Genomic DNA, 25,800 nt, shown 5'->3' on the forward strand with positions numbered 1-25,800 from the left:
ATTGATGAGTGTCAATCAACTTTTCTGAAGGATAGAGGGTTACTTGACAGTGTAGTAGTGGCTAATGAGGTTGTAGAGGAGTTAAAGAGGGGAGGCAGAAGAGGGTTGTGCCTGAAAGTAGATTATGAGAAAGCGTATGATTCGGTCAGTTGGGTCTTCCTCCTAGATATGCTACAGAGGCTTAGGTTCCATAGCAGATGGATCATGTGGATTAAGAGCTGTCTGGAGTCGGCAACGGTGTCAGTCTTGGTTAATGGTAGCCCCATCGCAGAGTTTAATGTCACTAGAGGGTTAAGACAAGGTGACCCCCTGGCCCCTTTCCTATTCATTGTGGCTGCAGAAGGTCTGTCGGGCCTTGTGAGACAAGCGGTCAAAGCCAACCTGCTAGGGGGCATCAAGGTGAGTAGGAAGGAGGTCGTGGCTAGCGTTCTACAATTTACGGATGACACGTTGTTTCTGTGTGAAGACTCATTCTAACGTATTCACTATTAAAGTCATCCTCAGGTGCTATGAACTAGCTTCGGGGCTGAAGATTAATTTCCTTAAGTCAAAGCTGGCAGGAGTTAATGTTAGAAGAGAGGTGCTAGAAGTATATGCAAAAACGCTACATTGTACTCTAATGAGGGTACCATTTAAGTACTTGGAACTTGAAGTTGGAGGTAATCCTAGAAAAAAGTTATTTCGGGAACCCATCATCGAAAGGCTAAGCGCAAAATATAGCGTTTGGAAGGGAAAATCTCTGTCGCTGGCTGGGAGGATCTACTTGGTGAAGGCGGTATTTACAGCTATACCACTATTCTATCTCTCGTTCTTCGAGGCTCCCCGAGGGGTGTGTGATAGAATGGTTAGTATACAAAGAAGATTCTTATGGGGATGGGGGGAGGGAGAAAAAGCAGATACCGTGGGTAAGCTGGGAGAATGTGTGTAAGCCGTTGGAAGAGGGTGGACTGGGGATAAAAAACGTTAGGAACTTTAACGAGGCTCTCCTAGCTAAGTGGAAGTGGAGGCTCTTGTTTGAAGAAAAGGGGATGTGGAAGGACATATTATTGTCTAAGTACAATCTAGGTGTTGAACGTAACAACAAAAGGGCGAAGCTACATTCATGGTGGTGGAAAGATCTGTGTATAAGTTGTGGAGAGGGGGAATAGGGTAGCTGGTTCCACGAAGCAATCAGATGGAAGCTAGGCAAGGGTGACAAGGTGAGGTTCTGGGAGGTTGGGTAGTGTTCCATTAAGTGTAAAATATCCCAGGCTCTTCTCTGTATCTGTGGATCAGGATAGAAAGGTGAACGAGGTAGGCGTGTGGGTGGAAGATGTGTGGAGTTGGAGGCTGCAGTGGAGAAGAGCTAGGTTCCAATGGGAAGCTAAACAAGAAAGTGACTTGTTGAGCTTTGTTGACAGTGCTCGCCTGTGCAAGGTGTCCACGGATTCCCAGTTATGGGATGGCGATAGCTCAGGCTTATTCTCAGTGAAGTCAGCATATGAGTGCCTATACAATCGCACCAGAGGAAGCCCAAATCGAGTGTTTAAACTTCTGTGGCAGGTCAAGGCTTTCCCCAATGTGTTGACAACAGCGTGGAGGGCTTTATTAGATAGACTTCCAACAAAAACGTGCCTACTGAGGAGAGGGGTGGTCGTTACATCATTGCTTTGCGTGATGTGCTGCAGTGAGAATGAATCAGTGCAACATTTGTTTGTGGAGTGTATTGTGGCCCAACGCATATGGGATCGTTGTCTTAGATGGGTGGGTATACTGTCTGCCCAGCATAGAGATATACAGAGTCACTTTGAACAGTTTACCTTGTGTTGTATCAACTACAAGCAGAACCTGTTGTGGAAAGGTGTGTGGGTGGCGGTGGTAAGGTGTATATGGGAGCAAAGGAATCTAATAGTATTCCAGCAAGGGGTAGCAGATGAGGAAGAAATTTTCCACCTAGCTCAAATCAAAGTGTGGTTGTGGATGAAACATAGAATGCGCTCCTTTAACTATTCCTTAACGGAATGACACCTAAATCCTATTATGTGCCTTAAGAGTTAGGCGAGCCAAGGGCAGATGACTGCAAAGGAGTAAGGATAGCTAGTTCAGGGTGACAATGTAGTCTAAGGAGGATGCCCGATATGTGGATGTCATGCTACTAAGTCTGATTCAACTACCTAGAGTGCATGTTATATCAACCAGGGCCGATATCAGCAGTTTGGTTTCTGTATGGTGACGATCCTGTCTTGGAGGGACCAATGCTGAGCAGACTTAAAGTGGAAGGGTGATTAGTATAGCATCACGGGACTGCTTGTGTGGTGTGCTGGTGGATGGTTATCATGTAGGTATCCTAGGTTGTGGTAGGGTGAATTATGCGGTCAAACATGAAGTACTACAGTGCATACAAGTTGTTACGGGGGGGTGGTAGATTGATCCTCTGGTTTGTGGCTAATGCGTGTGGATGGACTGGTTGTGGTGAGCTACATAAAATGCAGTAAGGGTGTGGCGTGAAGAGAGATCAGGAGAGAGACCCTTCTGTACTGAATGGATGTGCGGTGGTGTGGGGAGAGCATTCAATGCCCACAGCGGTAAAAAAGGTAGAACGGTGCTTTATGGCTTAGGGGTATGTGTTTAGTGGGGTGTTGGGATGGCGCACAAGTGGCAGTCTAGAGTGTGCGAGACAACACTTATTGCTGGTGTCTTCTACCACTTAGGTGGGTAACTCTCTTTTTTAGATACTTTTGGTGTAGGAAAGTTTGTACCATATTGGTTGAGCTCTCCTTGTCCTTTATATAGCTTTTCTTTGTCTTTGGTATCTTGTTTTATCTTTGTATAAGGGTTTGGACACCCCTGAAGTGTTCCCTCTTTTATTATATTTATTCGTTGCTCATAAAAAAAAAAAAAAGATATTCCTTGATGAATTGTCATTTATTTGTTTTCATTTGATTCTGGAAATTGAATGTGTTTATATTTTTCTATATTTGAATTTGGAAGCATCATAAGTTTCTAATTTGATTTGTTGTTTAGTGAATTAAGTTGTTTGATATTTAAATTCAAATATATTCATTTACTTTGCTTGAGGACAATCAAGATTCTAAGTTGGGGAGAGTGGTAAGTATCTAATTTCAGTAATATTTCATATTAAAATATAAACACTTATGAGGATTTATTGTTAATTTACATATGAAATAATCCCTAATTTATGAATTTATACCTTTTTATGATCTTTATTTGAATAAGAGTATTTTATTTCCAAATTTGGTTTTAATTGCAGATTTCTAGGGAGGATTGAAGATTTAGAGTAAAGGAGAATAATTTGAGCTAAAAAGAGAAAGCTAGAAGGTCCCAGAATGGAAAAAGATGTAGAGAAAGATTGAGTCTTTTTTATGTTTTATTACTTGGCCCATTAACGCGACACAGGAAGTAACCTAACCCTAGAAAATTAGTTTAAATAGGGGGCTAGAGGCTCAACCCTAGTGTGCAAATTGAGAGGAAAACACCATAGAGTGAATGGTAACCCATTTGGGAGAATGAAAGGTGCTAGAAGTATGCATGACTAATTCTACCATTTGGGATTGGGAGTAATTTGCTCAAACTCTTATGTATTGAGGTGATATCTTATATATTAATATTCAGTTCTTGATTGATTATTGGTATTGTTGTTTTACTTTTAACTTTCCGTGACAAATTGATAATCTTAAATTTGACTGAGAGGTATTTGTAGGGTTCAGACCTAAACATCAATACTTAACATATTTGAGTGCTAGAGATAGACTTGAAATGTTAATTGTCATTAACGTATGATTGTGATTTCTAAGTTGTTTTTTATAAGTATGCGAGAGGTCGATATTTAGGAAATATTCTTAAGAATTTTATATTATATGCGAGAGATCATTATAAATGAATTTTCTACGGACATCAATTTCAATAAAATAGCTTAATATTGACATGCTAATCAAAATACATGAGAGTGAGAAAGATGAAACCTAATCCCTATTTTTCCAATTGAAGCAACTAATTCTTTGTTTGTTTTATTATTAATCAGTTCCAACATAACCAACTCAAAACTCTTTTTATTGTTTCAGTGTTATATTTAGCGAATATTGTACTCGATAATTCATTGTTCCTTGTGGGATCGATATTCGTCCTTAGGGACAATTATTACTTCTGACAAACGCGGTGCATTTGTCGTAAAAAGTGTGTTGAAAGTGATTGTGTTGGCAATGATCAATAAGAAAATAGGCAAAGAATTAGTTGTTTCAAGTTGGAAAAATAGGGATTAGGTTTCATATTTCTCATCCTCATGTATTTTGATTAGCATGTTAACATTAAGTTCTTTGATTGAAATTGATGCATGTAGAAAATTCATTTATATCGATTTCTCGCATATAAAGTTCTTAAGAATGTTTCCTAAACATCAATTTCTCACATATTTATAGAAACAACTTAGAATCACACTCAAACGTTAATAGCAATTAAAATTTCAAATCTATTTCTAGCACTCAAATATGTTAAGTATTGTTGCTTAGGTCAGAACCCTAAAAATACCTTTCAGTCATATTTAAGATTCTCAAACATGTCACAACTATTTAGAAGCAAAACAACAATATCAAGATCTGAATATTATATAATATGTAAATATCACTTCAATACATAAGAGTTCGAACAGGTTACTACTAATCCCAAAGGGTAGAATTAGCCACGCATACTTCTAGCACATTCAATTCTCTCAATTGGGTTACAATTCACTCATTGATGTTTTCCTCTCAATCTGGCACACTAAGGTTGTGCCTCTAGCCCCCTATTTAACGCGCTTTGGGCTTGTTGATAAAAACATAAAAATTAGCCCAATTAATCTGACACATTCCCACTCAAGCGAAAATATCTCGCTTGAGCGAGAAAAGCGTCGATTTTCGAAAATGCCTTTGGAGTATTCTCACTCAAGCGAGAATGAGCTTGCTTGAGCGAGAAGCTCTACTACTAAGTTGGACTTTTTTTCTCTTTTTTTGCGTTCTAGGCCTTCCAGTTTTCTCTTTTTAGCTTATATAATTCTTCTTTAGTCCAAATCTCCATTCTCTCCTAGAAACCTACAATTAACACCGAATTTGGGAATAAAATTCTCTTATTCAATTAAAGATCATAAAAAATGTATAAATTCATAAATTAGAGAGTATTTTATATGTAAATTAGCAATTAATACTCATAAGTGCCTATATTTTAATATGAAATACTACTGAAATTAGACACTTATCATTACCTTAATTGAAAACTTTGATTTGTATGAACTAATACTATCAAGTAAGGTTCGAAAATGTTCAAACAAGGTCATTTAATATCCTACAAACACAAAAGTCAAGTTTAGACATTCCCTGATACATTAGGCTATCTAACGCTTAGAAGACGAAGTGACCTCCTATCATGTATAAGCTTTAGTGATCTTTTAGCATGACCATTAACACTATTTCATTAGGTTTTCCTTGTGCTTTGGAATCATCTAACTTATTGTGTTCTTAGAGATCATCTGACGAGAATGAATGCTTGATCATCTAATATTAAAACGATGACAAAATATTATGATTATTCTTGACTTTTAAAAACATCTAGTGTGTTGAGTATCCAATGATCGTCTGACAAGATCTTCTATTGTGACCTTCTACTGTTAAATCGTCTAACATGTTTACTTTAGTGAAATTGTCTATCAGATTTATATTGTAGACTGTTTAGCATGTTGATTCTCCAAATACATCTTACAAAAGTGTCTAGTGTGTCTTTATACTGTGAGATCGTCTAGTCAGTCTATGCACAATAAGATCGTCTAATAGTTTAACACTACAAGACTGTCTAATAGATTTTTATATAACTAGATCATATAATGAGTCCTTATCTAAATATGCACACATATTATCTTTGTTAAAATTCTTAACACACCTTATAAAATTTGTTATCATTAAAACTTATAAAGTATTATTACAAGAAAATTATTCGAATAGAGACTAATTTTAAAGATAAAAAATAATTAGTCACTATATTAACTAAATTAGATATTATTTTAGAGACTAAATAATTTTTTGGTCTCTAAAATAATATATAATTTAATTAATATAATAACTAATTATTTTTTATTTTTAAAATTAATTTTATTTAATTATTATCTTATAGTATATCATATTAAAAGAGAGTCTAATAGATAGTAAATCTAACACGTACCTTTCTAACATTTTAAGATGACGCCCCGCAAATTAGTAAGAATTTGATAAATATTTTAAAATATTTAATGAGTATATTTATAGATTTTTTTTAACTTATATTAATTCTTGAATGCTAATAACACAATATATGATTCAATTATAATATTTATTAAATAAAAAACTGAAATTACAATTAATATAATTTTTTTAATATTAATTTATAGCCGGGAGAATAAAGAACATGGCGGGTGTTTACTTTAAGAAATTCTTGGTAAAAGTTTTGGAAAAATACTTATCCATCTTTCCTTGACAAAGAAGTCTTGAACAACAAAATAATAATATCCTTGACAATATTTTAAACAACAAAAAAAAGAAAAGAAAAAACATGGCATTTCCTAAAACAATGTTACGGATAGGTGTTAAGTAGAGCAAAATAAAAATAAAAATAATAAAAAAATGAGTTAAATAGAAATAGGTGTAAGAAGAGGAAGAGAGAATCTGAATCCAGATCCACCACCGTTTCAGCAACCCCAATTCCCCTCGCTCCGCCCACGCAGCCATGTCTCTGAATCTCCGTCAGAAGCAAACAGGTAAGCACTCTCAATTCCGATCTCTGCATTTTCCGATTCCCGGTGAGCCCCGTCGTTTCCATTCCCACGCTAACTATCCATTGGCGTTTCAGAATGCATCGCGCGCATGCTCAACCTCAACCAGCCGCTCAACGCCACCACCGGCACGGCCAACGAGGAAGTGTACAAGATCCTCATCTACGACAAGTTCTGCCAGAACATCCTCTCCCCCTTGATCCACGTTAAGGACCTCCGCAAGCACGGCGTAACGCTCTACTTCCTCATCGACAAGGATCGCAAACCCGTGCATGACGTTCCAGCGGTGTACTTCGTCCAACCTAATCAATCCAACGTGCAACGTATCGTTTCGGACGCGTCTAAATCACTGTACCAGAGCCTGCACCTCAATTTTTCCACCTCCATTCCCCGCCCCCTCCTCGAAGACCTCGCGGCCGGAACCCTAAACTCGGATTCCATTCAGCGAATCTCCAAGGTCCACGATCAGTATCTCGAGTTTGTAACCCTAGAGGATAACCTTTTTTCGCTGGCCCACAAGTCTTGCTATGTTCAACTAAATGACCCTTCCGCTGGAGACAAGGAAATTGAGGAGCTTGTTGAGAAGATCGTTGGTGGGTTGTTTTGCGTGTTGGCCACTCTCTCTGTTGTGCCGGTTATCCGCTGTCCACGTGGCGGCCCTGCCGAGATGGTTGCTTCTGCGTTGGATCAGCGCATTAGGGATCATTTGTTGTCCAAGAATAATTTGTTTACTGAGGGTGGAAACTTTGTGAGCTCGTTTCAGCGCCCTGTATTGTGTATTTTTGACCGGAATTTTGAGTTGCCGGTGGCGGTCCAGCATGATTTTCGCTACCGGCCGCTTGTCCATGACGTGCTTGGGTTGAAGCTGAATAGGCTGAGTGTGCAGGGGGAGAAGGGTGGGATGAGGTCTTATGAGTTGGATTATGCTGATTCGTTTTGGGTTGCGAATGGATCGCTGGAGTTCCCAGAGGTTGCGGTTGAGATTGAGACACAGTTGAATAAGTACAAGAAGGATGTGGATGACGTGAATAAGAGGACTGGTGGGACTCATGGTGCTGAGTTTGATGGGACGGATTTGATTGGGAACACGAAGCATTTGATGAATGCTGTGAACTCTCTGCCTGAGTTGACTGAGAGAAAGCAGGTGATTGATAAGCATACGAACATTGCGACCGTGTTGTTGGGGGAGATCAAGGAGAGGTCCCTTGATTCTTATGCTAAGAAGGAGAATGACATGTTGGCTAGAGGGGGCATTGAAAGGGGTGACCTGCTTGGTGTGCTCAAGGGGAAGGGAACAAAGATGGATAAGCTTAGGTTTGCTATCATATATCTTATCTCATCCGAAAGCATTAATCAGTCTGAAGTGGAGGCTGTGGAAGCAGCTCTGAGAGAGTCTGAGGTTGATACTGCTGCTTTTCAGTACGTGAAGAAGATAAAGTCGTTGAATGTTTCATTGGCATCAGCTAACTCTGCCAGCAGAAGTAATATTGTTGATTGGGCTGAGAAGCTCTATGGGCAATCAATTAGTGCAGTGACAGCTGGTGTAAAAAATCTTTTATCTAACGATAGGCAGCTAGCATTGGCAAGGACAGTTGAGGCCTTGATTGAAGGTAGGCCAAATCCTGAAACAGATTCATACCTTTCGTTTGATCCCCGGGCTCCTAAGTCTGCTGCTGGAGCAAGTAGCAGCCATTTGAAAGGACCATTTAAGGAAGCAATTGTGTTCATGATTGGTGGTGGTAATTACGTTGAATATTGCAGTCTGCAAGAGCTTGCACAACATCAGCAGCCGGCCAAGCATATTATATATGGAACAACAGAAATTCTAACTGGAATCGACTTTGTAGAGCAGCTTACATTATTGGGGCAGAAGATGGGTTTGGGCAATGTTGGTTCTAGTTCTACCTCAGCTCAGTAGTTCAGAGGTGAATGTATTCACATTTCAGTTTACCAAATTATTCTTTAGTGTGCAAAGGAAAACTCTCAGACACAAGCAAAATCAATCTGTTTTTGTTGTCCATTGTCTATAAACGATGAAGGATTATGAGCCTTACATTGCCTTCTTGATTATACAGCTAGTGGATTGCTTCTCTTAGTAGTTTCCTTTAGCACAGTCATATATGCTTTATCTTCATTGTAGTGGAAAGTTTTTTGAGAAGCATGATGCGCCATTTATGTTTAATTTTCATTCTGTGAGATGTTTTGGTTATTGGGAATCATTTTGTATTAATTAAGATTGATCTGTTTGACCGATTAGGGAGTTCTACCTTAAACATTAATGTCCATTGAACTCTTATAATGAAAATATGTTTATTATCAGGCTGATGTCTTTTATCATTTTATAGTTTTTCTTTTTCTTGCCAATCCTAAGATCAAGTCAAAATCGATAAATTGTGTGATGGCACATTTGTTCTGCTATCCTGTATGTTACTACCACTTTTCAGTTGGCACCAATGCATTATCATCTTAAATAAATGACTGGCTTTTAGGCACAGCAAGCATAAGATATAATGATTCTACGAGGATTACATGTTTTTGTTTGAATGTGCTTCAATTTGACTATTTCTCAAGTTTTGTGTTTAAATTGACTTGTGTCAAGGTGTTATTTTGTATGCATTGGATGCAATATGGTTAAAATAAAAATTCAGAGCTCTTTCTCAACCCCCGAGAACAATATAAATTTTAGTTTTGTTTGTTTAAATTTTTTAGGACAGCTTTCCATGAAAACTTTTTCTAAAGCAAACCCAAATTTGATAAGTTTCAGCCTATCTCTTTGTTTTCGTTCTTAACACAACAAATTGATGCTTCTCTCTGTCAAGATCTAACCCCATTTCGCTTCTCCCTGTTCTCCTTCTTTACACGAGTTCATGCTCATCCCTCATCTCCTGCTGTGCACAGAACTCGAAGTGGTCTTTGTTTTCTACTTTTCTATCTTAATTTTTCTCTTTGCTTATTTTCATTTTTTTTTCTTATTTCTGTTAGATTCAAATCTTGTCCTTGGTTTCCAAACTAAAAGTTTTGTCTTCCCTGTTTTTCTGTCTGTCATTTTATTTGCCTTTTTATCTCTATTTTTTTTTATCTCAGTATAGAATGATTATATAATGGGTCTATATTTTTGGTTGAGTGCTAGTAACAGTATATTACAAGTTAGAATTTATTCAAAATTTCAAATTTTGTGGGTCTCATTTCTCATTTGATGATTTTCCCGATTTAGAAATGAAAGGTATTAAAATTTGATTTCTAATAAATTTCAACCAATAGTAAAGAGAGTGTTAGAGGAAGTGTTGTTAGCATTCCTAATATTTTATTTCATTTTTAAGTGATCCTTTCTTCTCCATTTTGCAATTCTAAGTATATTCTTTTTCCTTTGTTCAGAGAGCATTGATTAACAGTTATTTCTGGGAGTTGCAAGTAAAAGTAGTGATTTAAATATTAGTTAGTGCAAATAGGGTGAATGCTCTATTGTGGAGGATTCCTGTTTGGAAAGGTTTATTGCCCTCATTGATAGTCTGATTAAAATTTGTGGTGGTTCTGTGGTTGTTGCACTTTAAATGATAGGGAAAGGGTTAGCTTGAGCAACTGGTATTGGGCATATGTGCAGTGGATAATTCTTGGCTCATTTTGATTCCAAGTGTCAGAGATAACTATGCACCAATGAATTGATGACTCATAGTGGAGTTAAACCCAGTTCCCAGGATAATAACGAAACAATTTCCTCTTTGAACAACTAAGTGAAATACAGTGGTTATTTCTGCTGTTAGTAGATAACGTGCTATTTTGACAGAATTCATTATAGGTACTGTAGTATTCTTTGAAGTGTCATATACGTAAGCTTGAAGTATCCATAAGAGCAGGGTTCTATGAAACTATTGCATTTATAACATGATGATAGCTTGTAATAATGTTTTTACATTGCTTGATAACCGCAACCCTTTGAATAGCACTGTTAGGTAGGGTCAGAGGCAGAAGTATAGATGAAGAGCATTAGTGGGAAGTTATTATTTTTTATTATTTGTTTGAATCTTATCTGAATGAGCAGAGTATGGATGATAATGGAAAACTAGATATATACCCGCGCCTGTAAATGGGTTTTGATTGCTAGTAATTTAAATAAATAAATGATGGAACATGTAAAAGAATTTGCTTCAGTTAATAAATAAAAACTACGTTCTATTATATACCTATAATATTCTCATCTGAGAATAATAAATGAACTACTTTCCATTAGGAAAAATATATATTAAAAATAAAACTTTCAGAAAATAGTGAAACTAAACGTTCATGAGAATTCCAATTACATGTTTTTGCACCCTATAAAAAATAACATGAAAATTTATGTAATTCGAAATATATTTTTAAAAAATGGTATTCTGGATTATATAATTTGAAATTTTAGATTTGATAATAGTTTTTAGATTATATAATCTGGACACAGTATTTGAAAAAAACTTCTGAATTACATAATTCAAAACTTAATCTCATATTAGAAAAGATTTTCGAATTATATAATCAAGAAATTAATTATATATCTGTAAAAAAAAAACTTTCGAATTATATAATCCGGAAGCTAATTATAAATTTAAAAAAAAACTTCTGCATTACGTAATATATTATAGAATAGAGGAAATTTTTTTAAATAACAAAGGCAGAGAAGAACATATGGAATTGTAGAAGAGTCTTCCAATTCATACATAAATCATTGAAGCATTTTAAACCTAAATTAAATTTGGGCTTGGGAATTTAAATTTTGGGTAAGAAGAGAGTGCGAGCCTTACATTTTGGGAACTATTTCCTCAACCTACCCGTTCAATTTGAACATGACCCGTATTTATGAAAAATAACAAAAATAACCTTAAATAAAAAGTGAGACTATAATAAAAATATCAACAAAAATATCTTAAATAAAAGTAGGATTGATAAAAAAAACTTCTAAAATTATTTTTTCCATAACAAGTTTTTGGATTTAATTTTTTAGAACATTTTTATGGAGTTTGAAGATCCTTTTCTGAAATATGTTTTTTTTTCTGGAAATGTTTTTTCGAAAACGTATTTTTTTAAAATTTCTTTTTCGGAATGGAATTTTGATTTTTAAATTCTTTTTCAGAATTTCATTTTCAGAACACAATAATCTATTCAGAATTTGATTTTTCAAAATGTATTTTTTAAATTTTGGATTTTCTTTTCAGAATAAAAGATAATTTTGGAAATTTCAAATGAGAATCGGTTTCATGTCACAATTGATAAGTTGGTGGAAGAATTTGCCTAAATTTTGATCCATGAATGTACTTAGGTATAGAGATGTGTGAATGTTAAATGAGACTACTTGGAAAGTAGATTTCACAAAATGTACCTTCTAAGATATGTGTGAGGGGCTTTTAATTAGATAAATGAATATTAGAAAAGGCATTAGTGTAGTGGAAGGATGTAGTTGTAATAGGTGAAGGTGCTACAACAAAGAGACGCTTCTTATGTTAAGTCTATATTCATACTTCATTTATGTTTTATCACTACATTTTTGGTTCCTTCATTGAAGAACTTGTTAGTATGGCTGAGAACATGAGACCGGAGCTTTTCACTAACGTTAAGCACAGTGATGTTTGGACACTCCTCTTAAATGGTGTGTCTGTGTCGGATACACGTATTCGATATTGACACCTGTAAGACACGTATCAGTAAAGTGTCAAATTCAAAAAATATTTGTTGAATTTCTGACAATTCTAACATGTTTTTGTAGGACTGTCTAACAATAAGAATCAAAGTATGAACAACATCAACACACAAGAATTTATCATGGTTCATCAAAACTCGAGTTAAATCAAGTTTCCTTACGTAACTGTTTAAGAGCTTCCACTAACCAATGCACTTGATTATAACGAGTGTTCTCACCTCTCCAAGTTACAACGAATATTCTCGCCTCTTTAGGTTACAACGAGTATTCTTGACTCTCTAGGTTACAACAAGTATTTTCGCATCTTCAGGTTACAACGAGCATTCGCACCTTCCAAGTTACACCTTCTTAACCTTCCCCTAAGATTAAAAACTCTCAAGAAAACAAAGAACATACTAAAAAAGAGTACAAACAAAGCTCACAAGGGTATAACTTATGATGTGAAGAATTGCAATAGTTTCACATTCAACCCAAAATACTAGAAGTTCTACTGGCTCGATTAGATGCTCACCACAACTCCTGTATTTTCAACAAGGTCACTTGTATAACTTTTGTTGCTTGACTTTTCTTACTTTTGTTCTTCACATTAAATCTCTTTATATAACTTATTTTCAAATTTGTTCTTTAATACTTGAATTGGTAAATTTGTTCTTTAATACTTGAATTGGTTATGTTTGGATATTGCAATATCTTCATCTTTTTTTGTGCTAGAAGTTCCAAATAGAAAGCTTGAGTTTGCAATCTTTCCAATATTGTTTTGTTTCAAATTCGTTTAAGAAACTAATTTGAAAGTATTTATAATACAGATTAGTAAAAACAAATCAAAACATAATTGAAAAATTGTTTCATTCCAGATAATAAGTGCATCTAAAAATATAATACTTGAGATTTTCAAATTTTTTATGTTATGAAAAGATTTAGAGATATTCACAATATATTAAAAAGATATTTATAATACTTATTCTGAACAAATATATTTAGGAAAAGATAGATTATAGAGACATGAAAAACAGGATAAGAAAGAGTCATTCCACATAATAAATTATTTTCGTTTTGGATATAATATCTTTTTAATAGATATATGATTCAAAAGATTTCATTTAAATGTTAAAATAAAAAAATCTATTACTCATTCAACACGTTCATCAAACCGTCTAGCATAAGCAAAATTGTACACTCTTTAGAGGGTTTATTGTATACTACAACTTCCAGTTAACCAATATTAGATCATTTAAATCACAAATAAAGTATATTATTCAAATCAAAAATAAGATATTAGTCTAAATTTTTTTATAAATTAACAAGTCTTATCATACCGTTTATCATGAAGACATTATGAAGAAGCTCATAGTGTCTATTGAGTATTGCAGTTGTACAAAACATTATTAAAACCTTCAAAAACATAAATACCATTCATGTTGTTTTCGTTATCATCAAAACATAAACTTCTCATATAATATTTTGGTCATCAGACTGTCCAGTAGGTCATAAATCACCTCATGTAACAAACAACCTATTACGTCTTAGACCATTCGTGGCCTCAACAAATGTTATACATGTTATATGGGCTAGATTTAGTTTTTTTGTTACTTTTTGTTATTATAAAAACATAAGAACACAAATGTCCATATGATATTCTAATCATCAGATTGTCCTCATGGTTTATAGACCATCTAGTTGGTTAAGAGACCATCCTAGGGACTTATTATATTGTCTAAATCGTCCGGGATCTCAACATGTATGATTATGATAATGGTAAATTTTGTCAAACAAACATAATCTAATATGAATTTGAATAAATTTCTTTTAGAGAAATTTTATCTTTCATGATGGTTAATTTTTTGTCAATTAAACATCTTTAAAAATTAAAGATATTATTCAAAATCGAATTTATTGGAATATTGTGCAAAATATATGTACTGACAATTAAACCTAAGAAATACTAAAGAAAGAAAGTTCAGGAAAGTAATATAAGAAATAGATAAAATACATGAATTAAATGGTTAAGAACATTGCAATAACATATTCATCCGTGAGCTTCCTCTGATCTAGGATTTAAGTATTTATATATTTCATCATTATTACAAAATACAAGTTTAATAAATTCTATTTACTCAAGACTTCAAATAACTTTAAATAATTTTCCCTTGATCTCTGCCCTTAACGACATGCTGAGCTTCATTCTTCAAAATCTCCACGTTCTAACGGTCTTATCATTAAGAAACATCATTCCGAAAAATCGAAATAATCTGGGAGTTAACAGATACTTTTGAAGAATCTAATGATTTTTAGAAGAGTGTCCGATACTAAGCTCAACCCACTATAAATTTCACCCATAATACTTTCCAGGTATATATACACTGGTTCAGCAACCTCAAAGTTACCTCAGCTTCTAAATATTGGTTTGTTAAGTCAAACTTCCGACACACTTTACCAGTGCCAAATAGTCACATGGAACATTTCATGGCAAAGGGATTTCTTTTAGAGGTAGGAATAAGTGACCACCTTCAGCACATGGAAGACTGGTCCAAAGAACCCACAAACAAATAATATTGTTAGTAATAAATACCATATATTCAATTTCGTATAGGTTGCTAAATGCTTATAAAAAATATATCAGTCCCCAAAACACTTTTTTGCATGGTTTTTTCCTTTCTACTTTCTTTTCTTTATGTCAGGCAATGCAATCATGAAATTGTTGTTCCAAATTAAGTTAAGCACATCATCATCATAAACAAATATTTATTTGAGGATCAATTAAAAAAATAACATACCTAATCTTCCAGACAGCCAAAGTTGAAATCACGTACTGTTGACACTGAAATTTATCTATTAGAAGAAACAAAACAAAAAAAATGAGCTGAGATTTATGGCAGTTGTCACCACGCTACAAATTCACTAAGTTATGCTCATCCTAAAATAACAAACAACTACCCCTTTCTTACCTCTGAATGTTTGCCAGAAGACATGTTTCTGCCATCTCAAACCAGCGTTTATAGATTTAGTCTACATTAAAATTTTGCTTAATCAGTCAATATCATCTTTTCCATCTGACAGTATTAACATGGTTAAGTTGAATGCGACCATCTCTAACTCTAACATTATCTGACATCTATTGTTGATTGAAAATCCTTCTAAAACAATGAAGTTTCTCACTGGCAATCAGTCTACCCAACTATATCCTGCTTGCTTCTTGACATTTTTTTCCTCCATCAATACTCTCACACTCTCAGCGTCGTCCCATTGTCCTAAATTAGCATACATATTATATAACAATACATATGGAGCTGAACTTTCTGGTTCAAGTCTGATCAAAGCATCAGCTGCTACTATGGCCAATTGTACATTATTATGAATTCTACAAGCACCTAGTAATGCACCCCACACAGCCTTATCTGGTTTAAGTGGCATGGTGTTAATCAAATGAATAGCTTCCTTAAGCTGCCCCTGGCGTCCCAAGATGTCCACAAGGGAAGCAAAGTGCTCAACCCGTGGCTCAATACCATAGTCAGTGACCATGGATTTGAATTGTCTCCTCCCTTCTTCAACTAGTCCTGCATGGGCACATGCATTTAAAACTGCAATGAACGTTATATGGGTAGGGTGAATTTTAAGCCTTTTCATCAGATTGAAAAGCTCTAGAGCTTCTGCCGCTAAGCCATGAGATGCATAGCCTCCAATCATTGCATTCCAAGTGATCACATCTTTATAAAGTTTTATCTCATCAAACACAGCGCTTGCATCAACTATTGCCCCACATCTCGAGTACATGGTAATAAGGGAATTATTTATCGGTGAATCAGGAAGAACAGTCTTCGTGACAAGCTGATGTATCTGCTTGCCTAAGTAAAGATCCACCAACCCAGTACACACACTGATAACTGAAGATAATGTGTGTTTATCTGGCCTCTCTCCCTCAAGCTGCATCTGAGAAAATAACCTAACAGCACCCTTGTAGTCTTCGTTTTTCTCATAGCCAGCTATCAGTGTATTCCATGAGATCAGGTTTTTGTGGGGCATCTTCTCAAAGAAATCTTTTGCAAGATTCAAGTTACCGTTCTGTGCAAACCCAGTAACTATCGAATTCCATGAAAGTACATCAGGACTCGGCATTTCCCTGAAAAGCTTTGAAGCTTCATCCATGTTCGAGATTTGAACATAGCCACTGATCACAGTGTTCCAAGAACAAGTATCACGCTCCACCATCCTATCAAAGAGTTCCCTGGCAGAGACTATGTCTCCCGCTTTCACATAGGACATCATCATTGAATTCCATGAGATCACATTTCGCCTGAACCTCCTTTGACCCTTGTCACCCCCACCACGATCATCTGGAATCTCATCAAAAAGGCGCCGAGCTTCTTCCACGTGACCTCTTTGACCATAACCTGCAATCAGGGTGTTATAAGCATGCACCAAATCATCCTTCCTATCATCATCACTCCCAAATTCATGCAAAATCCCAGCAGCCATGTCCAATTCACCGTTTCTAACAAGCCCTGAAATAAGGGCACAAAGAGAAGCCGAATCATGCTCAGGCATCGTCTTAAAAAAACCAACCGCCAAATCGACATCACCATTTAGTAAGAACCCGGTGATCACAGCATTGGAGGACACAACATTACGCTCCGGCATGGCATTGAAGAACTTCAAAGCCTGGTCCATCCTGCCATTTTTAGCATACCCACTGATGACCGTGTTCCAAGAGACACAATCTCTCTGCGGCATTAGCTCAAACATCTTTCGTCCTTCCTCGATGAACCTGCTTCCACGACACGAAAAGTAACCCGAAACAATGAGATTCCAGGACACGATGTCCCTTTGGGGCATTTCGTCGAACAATTGGCGTGCCTTTGCAATCTCTCTCCGATGTATGTACCCACTGATCATGGAATTCCAAGTAACGGCATTTCGGTGCTTCATAGAATCAAAAAGTGCTCTCGCTTCGCTTAGTCTACCACTTCGAATCAGATTGGATATATTTTTGTTGGATTGGTGTAGCCGTGACGAGTTATAGTTACGGGTTAGAGAAGCTGAGGTAAGACAACAGCTTCTTCTGCTTAATCTTCCATACAAAGTAGCCATTAACAAAACCAAGATACTGAACCAATGTCTTAGGCTCGTGTTTCAAGTTTCTACCATGTCATGCTACGCGTTCTCTTCACAAATAAATTCATTACAAATTTACTTTATAGAGAATATTCAAACATAATTTTCTTAAAATTTAAAAATATTACTTTTATGACTTCTTTTCAATTTTTAAAAACTCATTTATGATATATTAAATTAAAATAATATTTTTATTGATAATAATCTCTTATAACAAATCCCAATACGCCTTAAATATTTATTTTGTTTCATAATTAAATAGTTATTTAATAAATTATTATCTTATCACATAAAAATTCATGTCATATCTCTACTAATAATGAAACTTGCAGAAATAAATTACTAGTAATTGATAAGCTCTACTAAGAAATTTATTGAAATGAAATAAAATAAATATACAAAGAAAGTATATGTTATTTCTCGAATTCAAAAAATTATTTTAAAAATTCATCTAAACACTTCTTAATTTTATAAAAATTAAACATAATCTTTTTATAAGTTCTTTAGGTTTATTTTAATAAGTCCCAAATAAAAAGTAATTGATCTCAAATTGAGTTGAAAGAAAATTTTCAAACTTATGTTCTATCTAGTTATCTTCTTTATATACGAGAGTTGTATAATCTATTTTTGCATAAATTGTACATTTCTTTATTGTGAATACACGGGTATAATATATATTGTTTAGTTTATACGTTGAATAAATTTATTATTATTGTTGATATTGTTACTGTACATGCAATGTATAATTCTCCATCTTTTATATTAACATAAACATATTTAACTTTTTAGAAAAAATATTTAGTAATGAATATAACTATAATAACTACAATCACTAAAAAAAATTATTAAAAATTTAGAAAAAAAAATAATTAGTATTTAAACTGATTTCTATAACTAATACAAATTTATAGAATAATGGTCCAAAATAGTTACCTAGATTTTAATTATTGATATCTTATATTCTAAAATAGTTTTCAAAATACTAATACTAATAGAAACTAATTTAAAATATAAAATAGTAAGTAATTAAAATCTTGGTACTTAATGATTAAATACTAATTTAAAAATTATTTTATAATTTTTTATTAGTAATATAAATTACTTTAGATACTAATGATTTTTTTATTTTATAAATTAATAATTATTGACTAACATTTAGACGAATATTGGAGATTTAATCGATCTTAAAATAAAGGGAGATATGTATAATGGTCACTTTGTAATGTTCATATAGATATTGACATTTTTGTTGGAATTTGGGGATTTGTTGACTATATGATAATGTCAAGTATTTATTAGAATAATATATTTTATATTTGATAAATCACCTACTATCACTCTTATAGTGTAATTTTCATTTATTTAACGCATTGAGATTTCATAAATGTATGATAATTTCATGTCCATATAAGGAATATTGTGGCTTAACTAAAAGATTTAGAGGTTATCAATATATTTTAAGATCTCTTACAGTAAACAGAAGCATAAGTGATCTATTAATTAATTTCTGACCATGTGTTTTTAAGATGAGGAAGAGTTACTAATAGAAGAATGTGAAAGGATGAGCTTGACAACTTTTTGGAAGAATAAGAATAATTAAGTTGATTACAAGTGAAAAAAATTTGCTTAGTCAGTCATAAAAAAGTAGTCCAAGTGTTTCTTTGTAAGAGGAAGGGTCACATGAAGAAGGATGGTTAAAGTTTAAGAATTAGTTACAAAAGAAATGTAATTTATTTGCTTTTGTTTGTTATGAATCTAATATTTTATTTTTAATAAGATATGATGGATTAATTTTAGTTACACAATCCATGTTTAAGTGTGTAAAATTTAAGGACATCAATGAGAATTGAGTAAAATATTTATTTAAGGAGTAACACAAGTTCACATGTAAAGCTACTATTACATAGCTACGAGGTAGTTATGAGTTAGTTAAAAGTAATTAGGAATTTCTAAGTAACTTAGATGAAATTGTTACAAAACTATTAGATCACCAAATAACACGAGTCTAATATTGATAAATGCTCTAGCCCAATTGAAACATATAATTCTAAGCAACAAACTCTAATAGACATTCTAAGGTCTTAAATACTACAACTAGACACCTATGTCATATAAAGAAGTTCAATACAAATTCTACAACTACTTTCCACTAGAATTACTACCAAAATTCAACAAGTCTAAGCAATGAATGAACTTTTGTTTTTCACTTGCAACTTGTTTTTGGTTGTTTTTCTGTATAATTGCTACAAGCTTTTATTTATGTCTTCCATGGTGTTGTTTTCCTTGAAAGTCGTCTTGAGTTCATAGATCCTATCATCCCCTAGGAAAACTTACATAAAAAGTAATATTTGACGTAAAGATGTGTATGTGTGTGTACTTGTTTGTGTGTATGGGATCATAGTAAGAAAATCACATGGTAGATTTATATGACAACAAAAAATTATTTGTAGAACATATATCAAGATAAATATACGATAAAAAAAATCAATTTTAGATTAGAGTAAAGAATGAAAATATGTTTTAGATTAATGTATCAAACAATACACTTGTCGTGAGTCTTAAGCAAAGAATAATGTATTTTTAATCTAAATTATGTACCAAAGAATTGTGTTATCAAAATAGAAATTCATATCAAACTATATAGTACGAGAACTAATGTTATAGGTGACAAGTCTTTCTATTTAAGAGTGTAACAACCCAAATGCTATTTAAGAGTGTAACTTTCCCATTGACAATTTTGTTGGGAACAATTGATGTCAGCTGCAACAATCTCCCATTGATGTTTTCTCCACTAGGAATCAAACTCGTGATCTTGCCTTTGATACAATTATTGAATTGAGAACTTAGCTCTAATCCAAAAGTTGTAGCTGATAAACAGAGCACAACTCTTTCTACTTAAGAGCGTAACAACCAAAATACCACGATTCGATTATGAGTTGGTTCACTTGGCCTACGCCGCATGATAATTGATGTCACTTGCAATAGGTTTATCTAATGAGTTTTTTAAGTGTCAATCAATTTTAGTCCTTAAACTCAAGAAATATATGTGATATTTTATTCATTAGACAACTACAGGCTAGACATTTCATGAAGAAGTTTCAAACAACTTATGAAGAAACAATAAATGATTTATTAAGAAGTTATAGACGCATGAAAAGTTAGATAATCATGATCTTAGTACATGACTCCAATAAAACATTGGATTCCTAAAAGATCATTTATCTTTAAAGAGCAGTCTCACGACTTGAAGAAGATTTGAGCACACAACATACTTTTTTAGCACCGAATGTTCATTTAAGTGCATATGAACAACGTAACTACTTAAATAAAGCATGTCATTTTCTTCAATAAAAAGAGTATATCTATGTTCAAAGAGTTTTGGAACAAAGGACAAGCAAAAACACTAGGAAAAAACATATTTATTTGTTATGCATATGCTTGCCATGCACATGAAGACTTGATGAAACAAAAATTAATCACAAATAATATTACATGAATCCACTTGTAATTCCACATTTGGTTAGATATTTCTGGAGATAAAGGATATTTCATCATTGATAAGTGTCTAATTTCAGTAATATTTCATATTAAAATATAGGCACTTATGAGGATTTATTGCTAATTTACATATAAAATAATCCCTAATTTATGAATTTATACCTTTTTACATTTTTTATGATCTTTATTTGAATAAGAGTATTTTATTCCCAAATTTGGTGTTAATTGCAGATTTCTAAGGAAGATTGGAGATTTGGATTAAAGATGAATGATTTGAGCTAAAAAGATAAAGATAGAAGGTCCCAGAATGGAAAAGATGCAAAGAAAGATTGGGCCTTTTTTATGTTTTATCATTTAGCCCATTAGCGCGACACAATAAACAACCTAACCCTAGAAAACTAGGATAAATAGAGGGCTAGAGGCTCAACCTTAGTGTCCTAGATTGAGAGGAAAACACCATAGAGTGAATTGTAACCCAATTGGGAGAATGGAAGGTGATAGAAGTATGCGTGGCTAATTCTACCCTTTGGGATTGGGAGTAATCTGCTCAAACTCTTATGTATTGAGGTGATATTTTATATATTAATATTCAGTTCTTGATTGATTATTGGTATTGTTATTTTACTTTTAATTTTCCGTGACAAATTGAGAATCTTAAATCTGACCAGGAGGTATTTTTAGGATTCGGACCTAAACAACAATACTTAACATATTTGAGTGCTAGGAAGACTTGAAATGTTAATTGCTATTGAACGTGTGAGCTTCGTTCTAAGTTGTTCTTATAATTATGCGAGGGATCGATAGTTAGGGGACATTCTTAAGGATTTTATATGCGAGGAATCGATATAAATGATTTTTATACGGGCATCAATTTCAATCAAAGAACTTAATATTGACATGCTAATCAAAATACTTGAGAGTGAGAGAGATGAAACTAATCCTTATTTTTCCAATTGAAACAAGGAATTCTTTGTTTGTTTTCTTATTGATCAGTGCCAACACAATTAATTCAAAACTCTTTTAGTTGTTCTGTTTTTATATTTAGCGATTATTGTACTCGATAATTCATTGTTCCTTGTGGGATCGATATCCGTCCTTAGGGACAATTATTACTTTTGACAAACGCGGTGCACTTGCCGTAAAAAGTCATCAATCTTCCACTTTAAAGCTTGTTTTCTAAAGGTATTCCTTCAAGTTCTTCCACCTTGAGTTCCTTGGTGGGTGTTTTCTTGGAGCTTCAAGCTTTGAATGTTATATAATTTTCCTTCTTGATTAGTGATCACTTTTTACGGAAAGTGCACTGCGTTGTCATAAGTAATAATTTGTCTCTAAGGATGGATATCGAACCCACAAGGAACAGTTGAATAATCGAGTAAAATATTCACTAAATATAAAACATAATAATAAAAGTTTGTTGGGATTCGTTATGATGGCAATGATTAACAAGAAAACAAGTCAAAGAGTTGTTGCTTCCATTGGAAAAATAGGGATTGAGTTTCCTCTTTCTCACTCTTTTGTATTTTGATTAGCATGACAATATTGTGTTCTTTGATTGATATTGATGCCCATATAAAAATCATTTATATCAATTTCTCGCATCTAAAGTTATTAAGATTTTTCCTAAATAGTGGTTCCTCGCATATTTATAACAACTTAACCTTAAGATCAGACGTTGATAACAATTAACATTTCAAATCTATTCCTATCATTCAAATATGTTAAGCATTATCATTTAGGTCAGAACCTTAGAAGTACTTTCCAGTCAAATCTAAGATTCTAGGTCATGGTAAACTAAGCATTACAAACAAAGCAATAATACCAATCATCAATCAAGAACAAAGTATCGTGTTTAGATATCACCTCAATACATAAGAGTTTGAACAGATTACTCTCAGTCCCAAAGAGTAGAATTAGCACACATGATGACTATTACAAGCAGGGTGAGCATGAAAAGAAGATTTAGGGTGTTTCTCCTTGACAACTGCCTCCTCTAATGTTTCTCACACCTCCTATTCTCCCAATTGGGTTACAATTCACAATTCACTCAATGGTGTTTTCCCCTCAATCTTGCACACTAGGGTTATGCCTCAAGCCCCCTATTTAACCTAAATTGTTTGGGCTTAACTGGATTCTCGCTCAAGCGAGATTAAGCTCGCTTGAGCGAGTAAAACGTCGAAATTGACCAATGCTGCTGGAGCATTCTCACTCAAGTGAGAATGGGCTCGCTTGAGCGAGATACTCTAATGCTCAGTTGGGCCTTTGTGAGCTTGGTGCATGTCGGGGTCTTCCAGCTTTCCCTTTTTAACTTATATTATTCTCCTTTTGTCCAATCATCTCCATTCTCCCCTAAAATCTTGAAATTAACACAAAATTTGGAATAAATCATTCTTATTCAAATAAAAATAATAAAATATGTAAAAAGGTGTAAATTCATAAATTAGAGGTTATTTTATACTTATTTTAGCAACTAATACTCATAAGTGTCTATATTTTAATATGAAATATTACTGAAATTTGACACTTCTCAATTAGTCTGTCATGTTCCAACTTCAACTCATGTACCTTCGAGATCTTAATAATTTTCATCAATCGACATGTTATTTATACTCTTTGATGTCTTGAAAGTTGTGACCTGTGATCTCCATAAGCTAGGAAAACTGTGTAATATTTTTTCAATATGATAATAATTATCATAGTGTTTGTCAAGATACATAAGCTCATTTAATATGGTATGAAACCTATTAGACATATGTTTTATTTCATTTGGTTCCATTTCAACAATTCATCTTGGCAGTTAAAAAGAGTTAGCTTATTTCTTTTTATCTCTATCAAACCATGTTTGTTATCATTATAGTGTCCCAGATCTCCTTTGTGCCTTTGTAAGCATGAAATTTTGAGTACTCTCTCATGACAATGTACACATAAGGGTTTTTTTTATCAACAATAAATAATATGTACATATGAACCACTTCAACGGTGATCCAACCCATATACAAAGACACAATGACAATCAGACAACACAACACCTTCCAAACAACTACTCAAAATACTAAACCAGTAAAAAACAAACTCTAACACCGAATTAAAGTGAATAAAGACAGACCAAAGGATCAAGACACCAATCAAAAAAAAGAAAAACAAGCAGAGGGAAATTTAGAGGTGAACCAAGACCAAACCTTCAATTGAGTAAAAGAAAATATCTCAGATTAATCCAAAACTCCACCTTTAAAAATAATATTATTCCTATGGCTCCAAATCTCACTAACCATTGCAATCCATATATTCCTCATCCCTAAAATTACCGACTTCGAGCATTACACAACTTGAACTGCAAAAAATGGGAGTAAGCATGAATGGGGGCAATCGATGAAATGTCTAACCACGCATAGTTATTCTACAATCAAAGAATAGATGATTTAACTCCTCCACTTTTACTCCCCACAAAAGTAGCACAAAACGCTTTCGACCGCAATCCCGTGTCTATGTAAACTAACCTATGTTTAGGGTTTAGGGTTAGAATTTAGTATTTAGAGTTTAAGGTTTAGGGTTTAGGATTCAGACAAGTATTGTTGTTTTTGATTAATTGTTTATAAACCTTAGGAATAAGATCAATATTCTCATCCATTGGAATGTAGTTTCCATTCATATCATTATTCTATGTGATATGATTCAAATGTATTCATGTGTTGCTTGTAATAGTAATGATTTTATAAACAAGTTCACGAGTTCTTTTAAAAATATTTTTGTAACAACCAAGAGTGCAAAACATGAGTATGAAACGAAGAAACAAAAACTTTGTTAGGCTAACTAGTGTAGTACGAAGAAACAAAAACTTTGTTAGGCTAACTAGTGTAGTAGTATCCTCAAGAATACAAATTAAGCTTTGATTGCTACTTCCACCATGAAAACTAATTTGTTTCTTACCTCACCTAGTATATGTTTGAAAAGTTTTTATATATGAGTTTATATATGAGTTTATATACCTCTACCTCTAGGTCATTGAAGTTATACTACAACAAGAATAAAAGTTAACGTAAGTTTATTAACATTAAATTAGTCATAAAAGAATGTATCAAGGAAAATAAAGTGATTATTACGCACATTAGTACTAAATTAATTATTATCACTTTTTTTTTTTACTGAAGGTGCATGCCACTAAATTTTTTTAAAGAACATATAGCATAAATGAAACTTGATTCCATAATGTGACAAACACTATAAGTACATCTATTGTGTTGACAAAGCTTTTATTTGATTTAATTTTTTTTCATTTATTTTATGCAAGTACTTGTTTGTTTTGTAAAATATCTCAGTTATAACTAAAATAAACATATGATTTATTTATTAAGTTTCAAAATATTGAGAAACTAGATATATTTTTACACATGAAAAATTATATTAACTTTTAGAAGAAACGTAGATATAATTTATATATTTAGTTATATGTTATAATTAATAATGAAATAAATAGATTAAGTGATTCATTTTAAAACAATTACTCATTGATTATGTCATCATATGTGAAATCTTGTACCGATTTCCTCTAAATTAAAGGCTATAGAAAAGTTGATCATTTTTCTACTAAATATGCTCTTTTCTTCTGCCTATAACATTATTGTGTACTGAGAATTAAAAAATCTGAAAACCTAGAAACACATATATGATGATATTTTTTTTTCTATAAAAACTTTTATATTGGTAATTATTATGGAACTTGACATCTCAAACAATAATTATTTAAACTCACATAAAAATT

General features: G+C 33.3%; 2 protein-coding genes across 2 annotated transcripts; one reads left to right on the forward strand and one right to left on the reverse strand.

Annotated features, from left to right (window-relative positions):
* Window positions 1–6,458: 6,458 nt before the first annotated feature.
* On the forward strand, window positions 6,459–9,088 carry ATSLY1 (Sec1/munc18-like (SM) proteins superfamily). Its single transcript, XM_068613622.1, has 2 exons — window positions 6,459–6,754; window positions 6,847–9,088. Exons 1-2 carry the CDS (start codon window positions 6,724–6,726, stop codon window positions 8,685–8,687), a joined length of 1,872 nt encoding a protein of 623 aa, XP_068469723.1. The 5' UTR covers window positions 6,459–6,723; the 3' UTR covers window positions 8,688–9,088.
* A 5,320-nt stretch (window positions 9,089–14,408) lies between these two features.
* MEF9 (mitochondrial editing factor 9) lies at window positions 14,409–17,686 on the reverse strand. The gene is made up of 3 exons (XM_068613623.2): window positions 15,383–17,686; window positions 15,212–15,266; window positions 14,409–14,959 (listed from the first exon to the last, which is right to left on the reverse strand). Exon 1 carries the CDS (start codon window positions 17,520–17,522, stop codon window positions 15,600–15,602), a length of 1,923 nt encoding a protein of 640 aa, XP_068469724.2. The 5' UTR covers window positions 17,523–17,686; the 3' UTR covers window positions 14,409–14,959; window positions 15,212–15,266; window positions 15,383–15,599.
* Between the last annotated feature and the right edge of the window lie 8,114 nt (window positions 17,687–25,800).

The sequence above is a fragment of the Phaseolus vulgaris genome, chromosome 2, assembly GCF_051622355.1.
Source record: "Phaseolus vulgaris cultivar YP4 chromosome 2, ASM5162235v1, whole genome shotgun sequence".
Taxonomy (NCBI): domain Eukaryota; kingdom Viridiplantae; phylum Streptophyta; class Magnoliopsida; order Fabales; family Fabaceae; genus Phaseolus; species Phaseolus vulgaris.

Excerpts from the sequence above, each read along its gene's own strand:
- MEF9 (XM_068613623.2), bottom strand. The coding sequence starts at position 17,522 with ATGGCTACTTTGTATGGAAGATTAAGCAGAAGAAGCTGTTGTCTTACC.
- ATSLY1 (XM_068613622.1), top strand. The coding sequence starts at position 6,724 with ATGTCTCTGAATCTCCGTCAGAAGCAAACAG. Across the intron at positions 6,755-6,846 it reads TCTCCGTCAGAAGCAAACAG|AATGCATCGCGCGCATGCTC; the intron begins GTAAGCACTCTC and ends TTGGCGTTTCAG.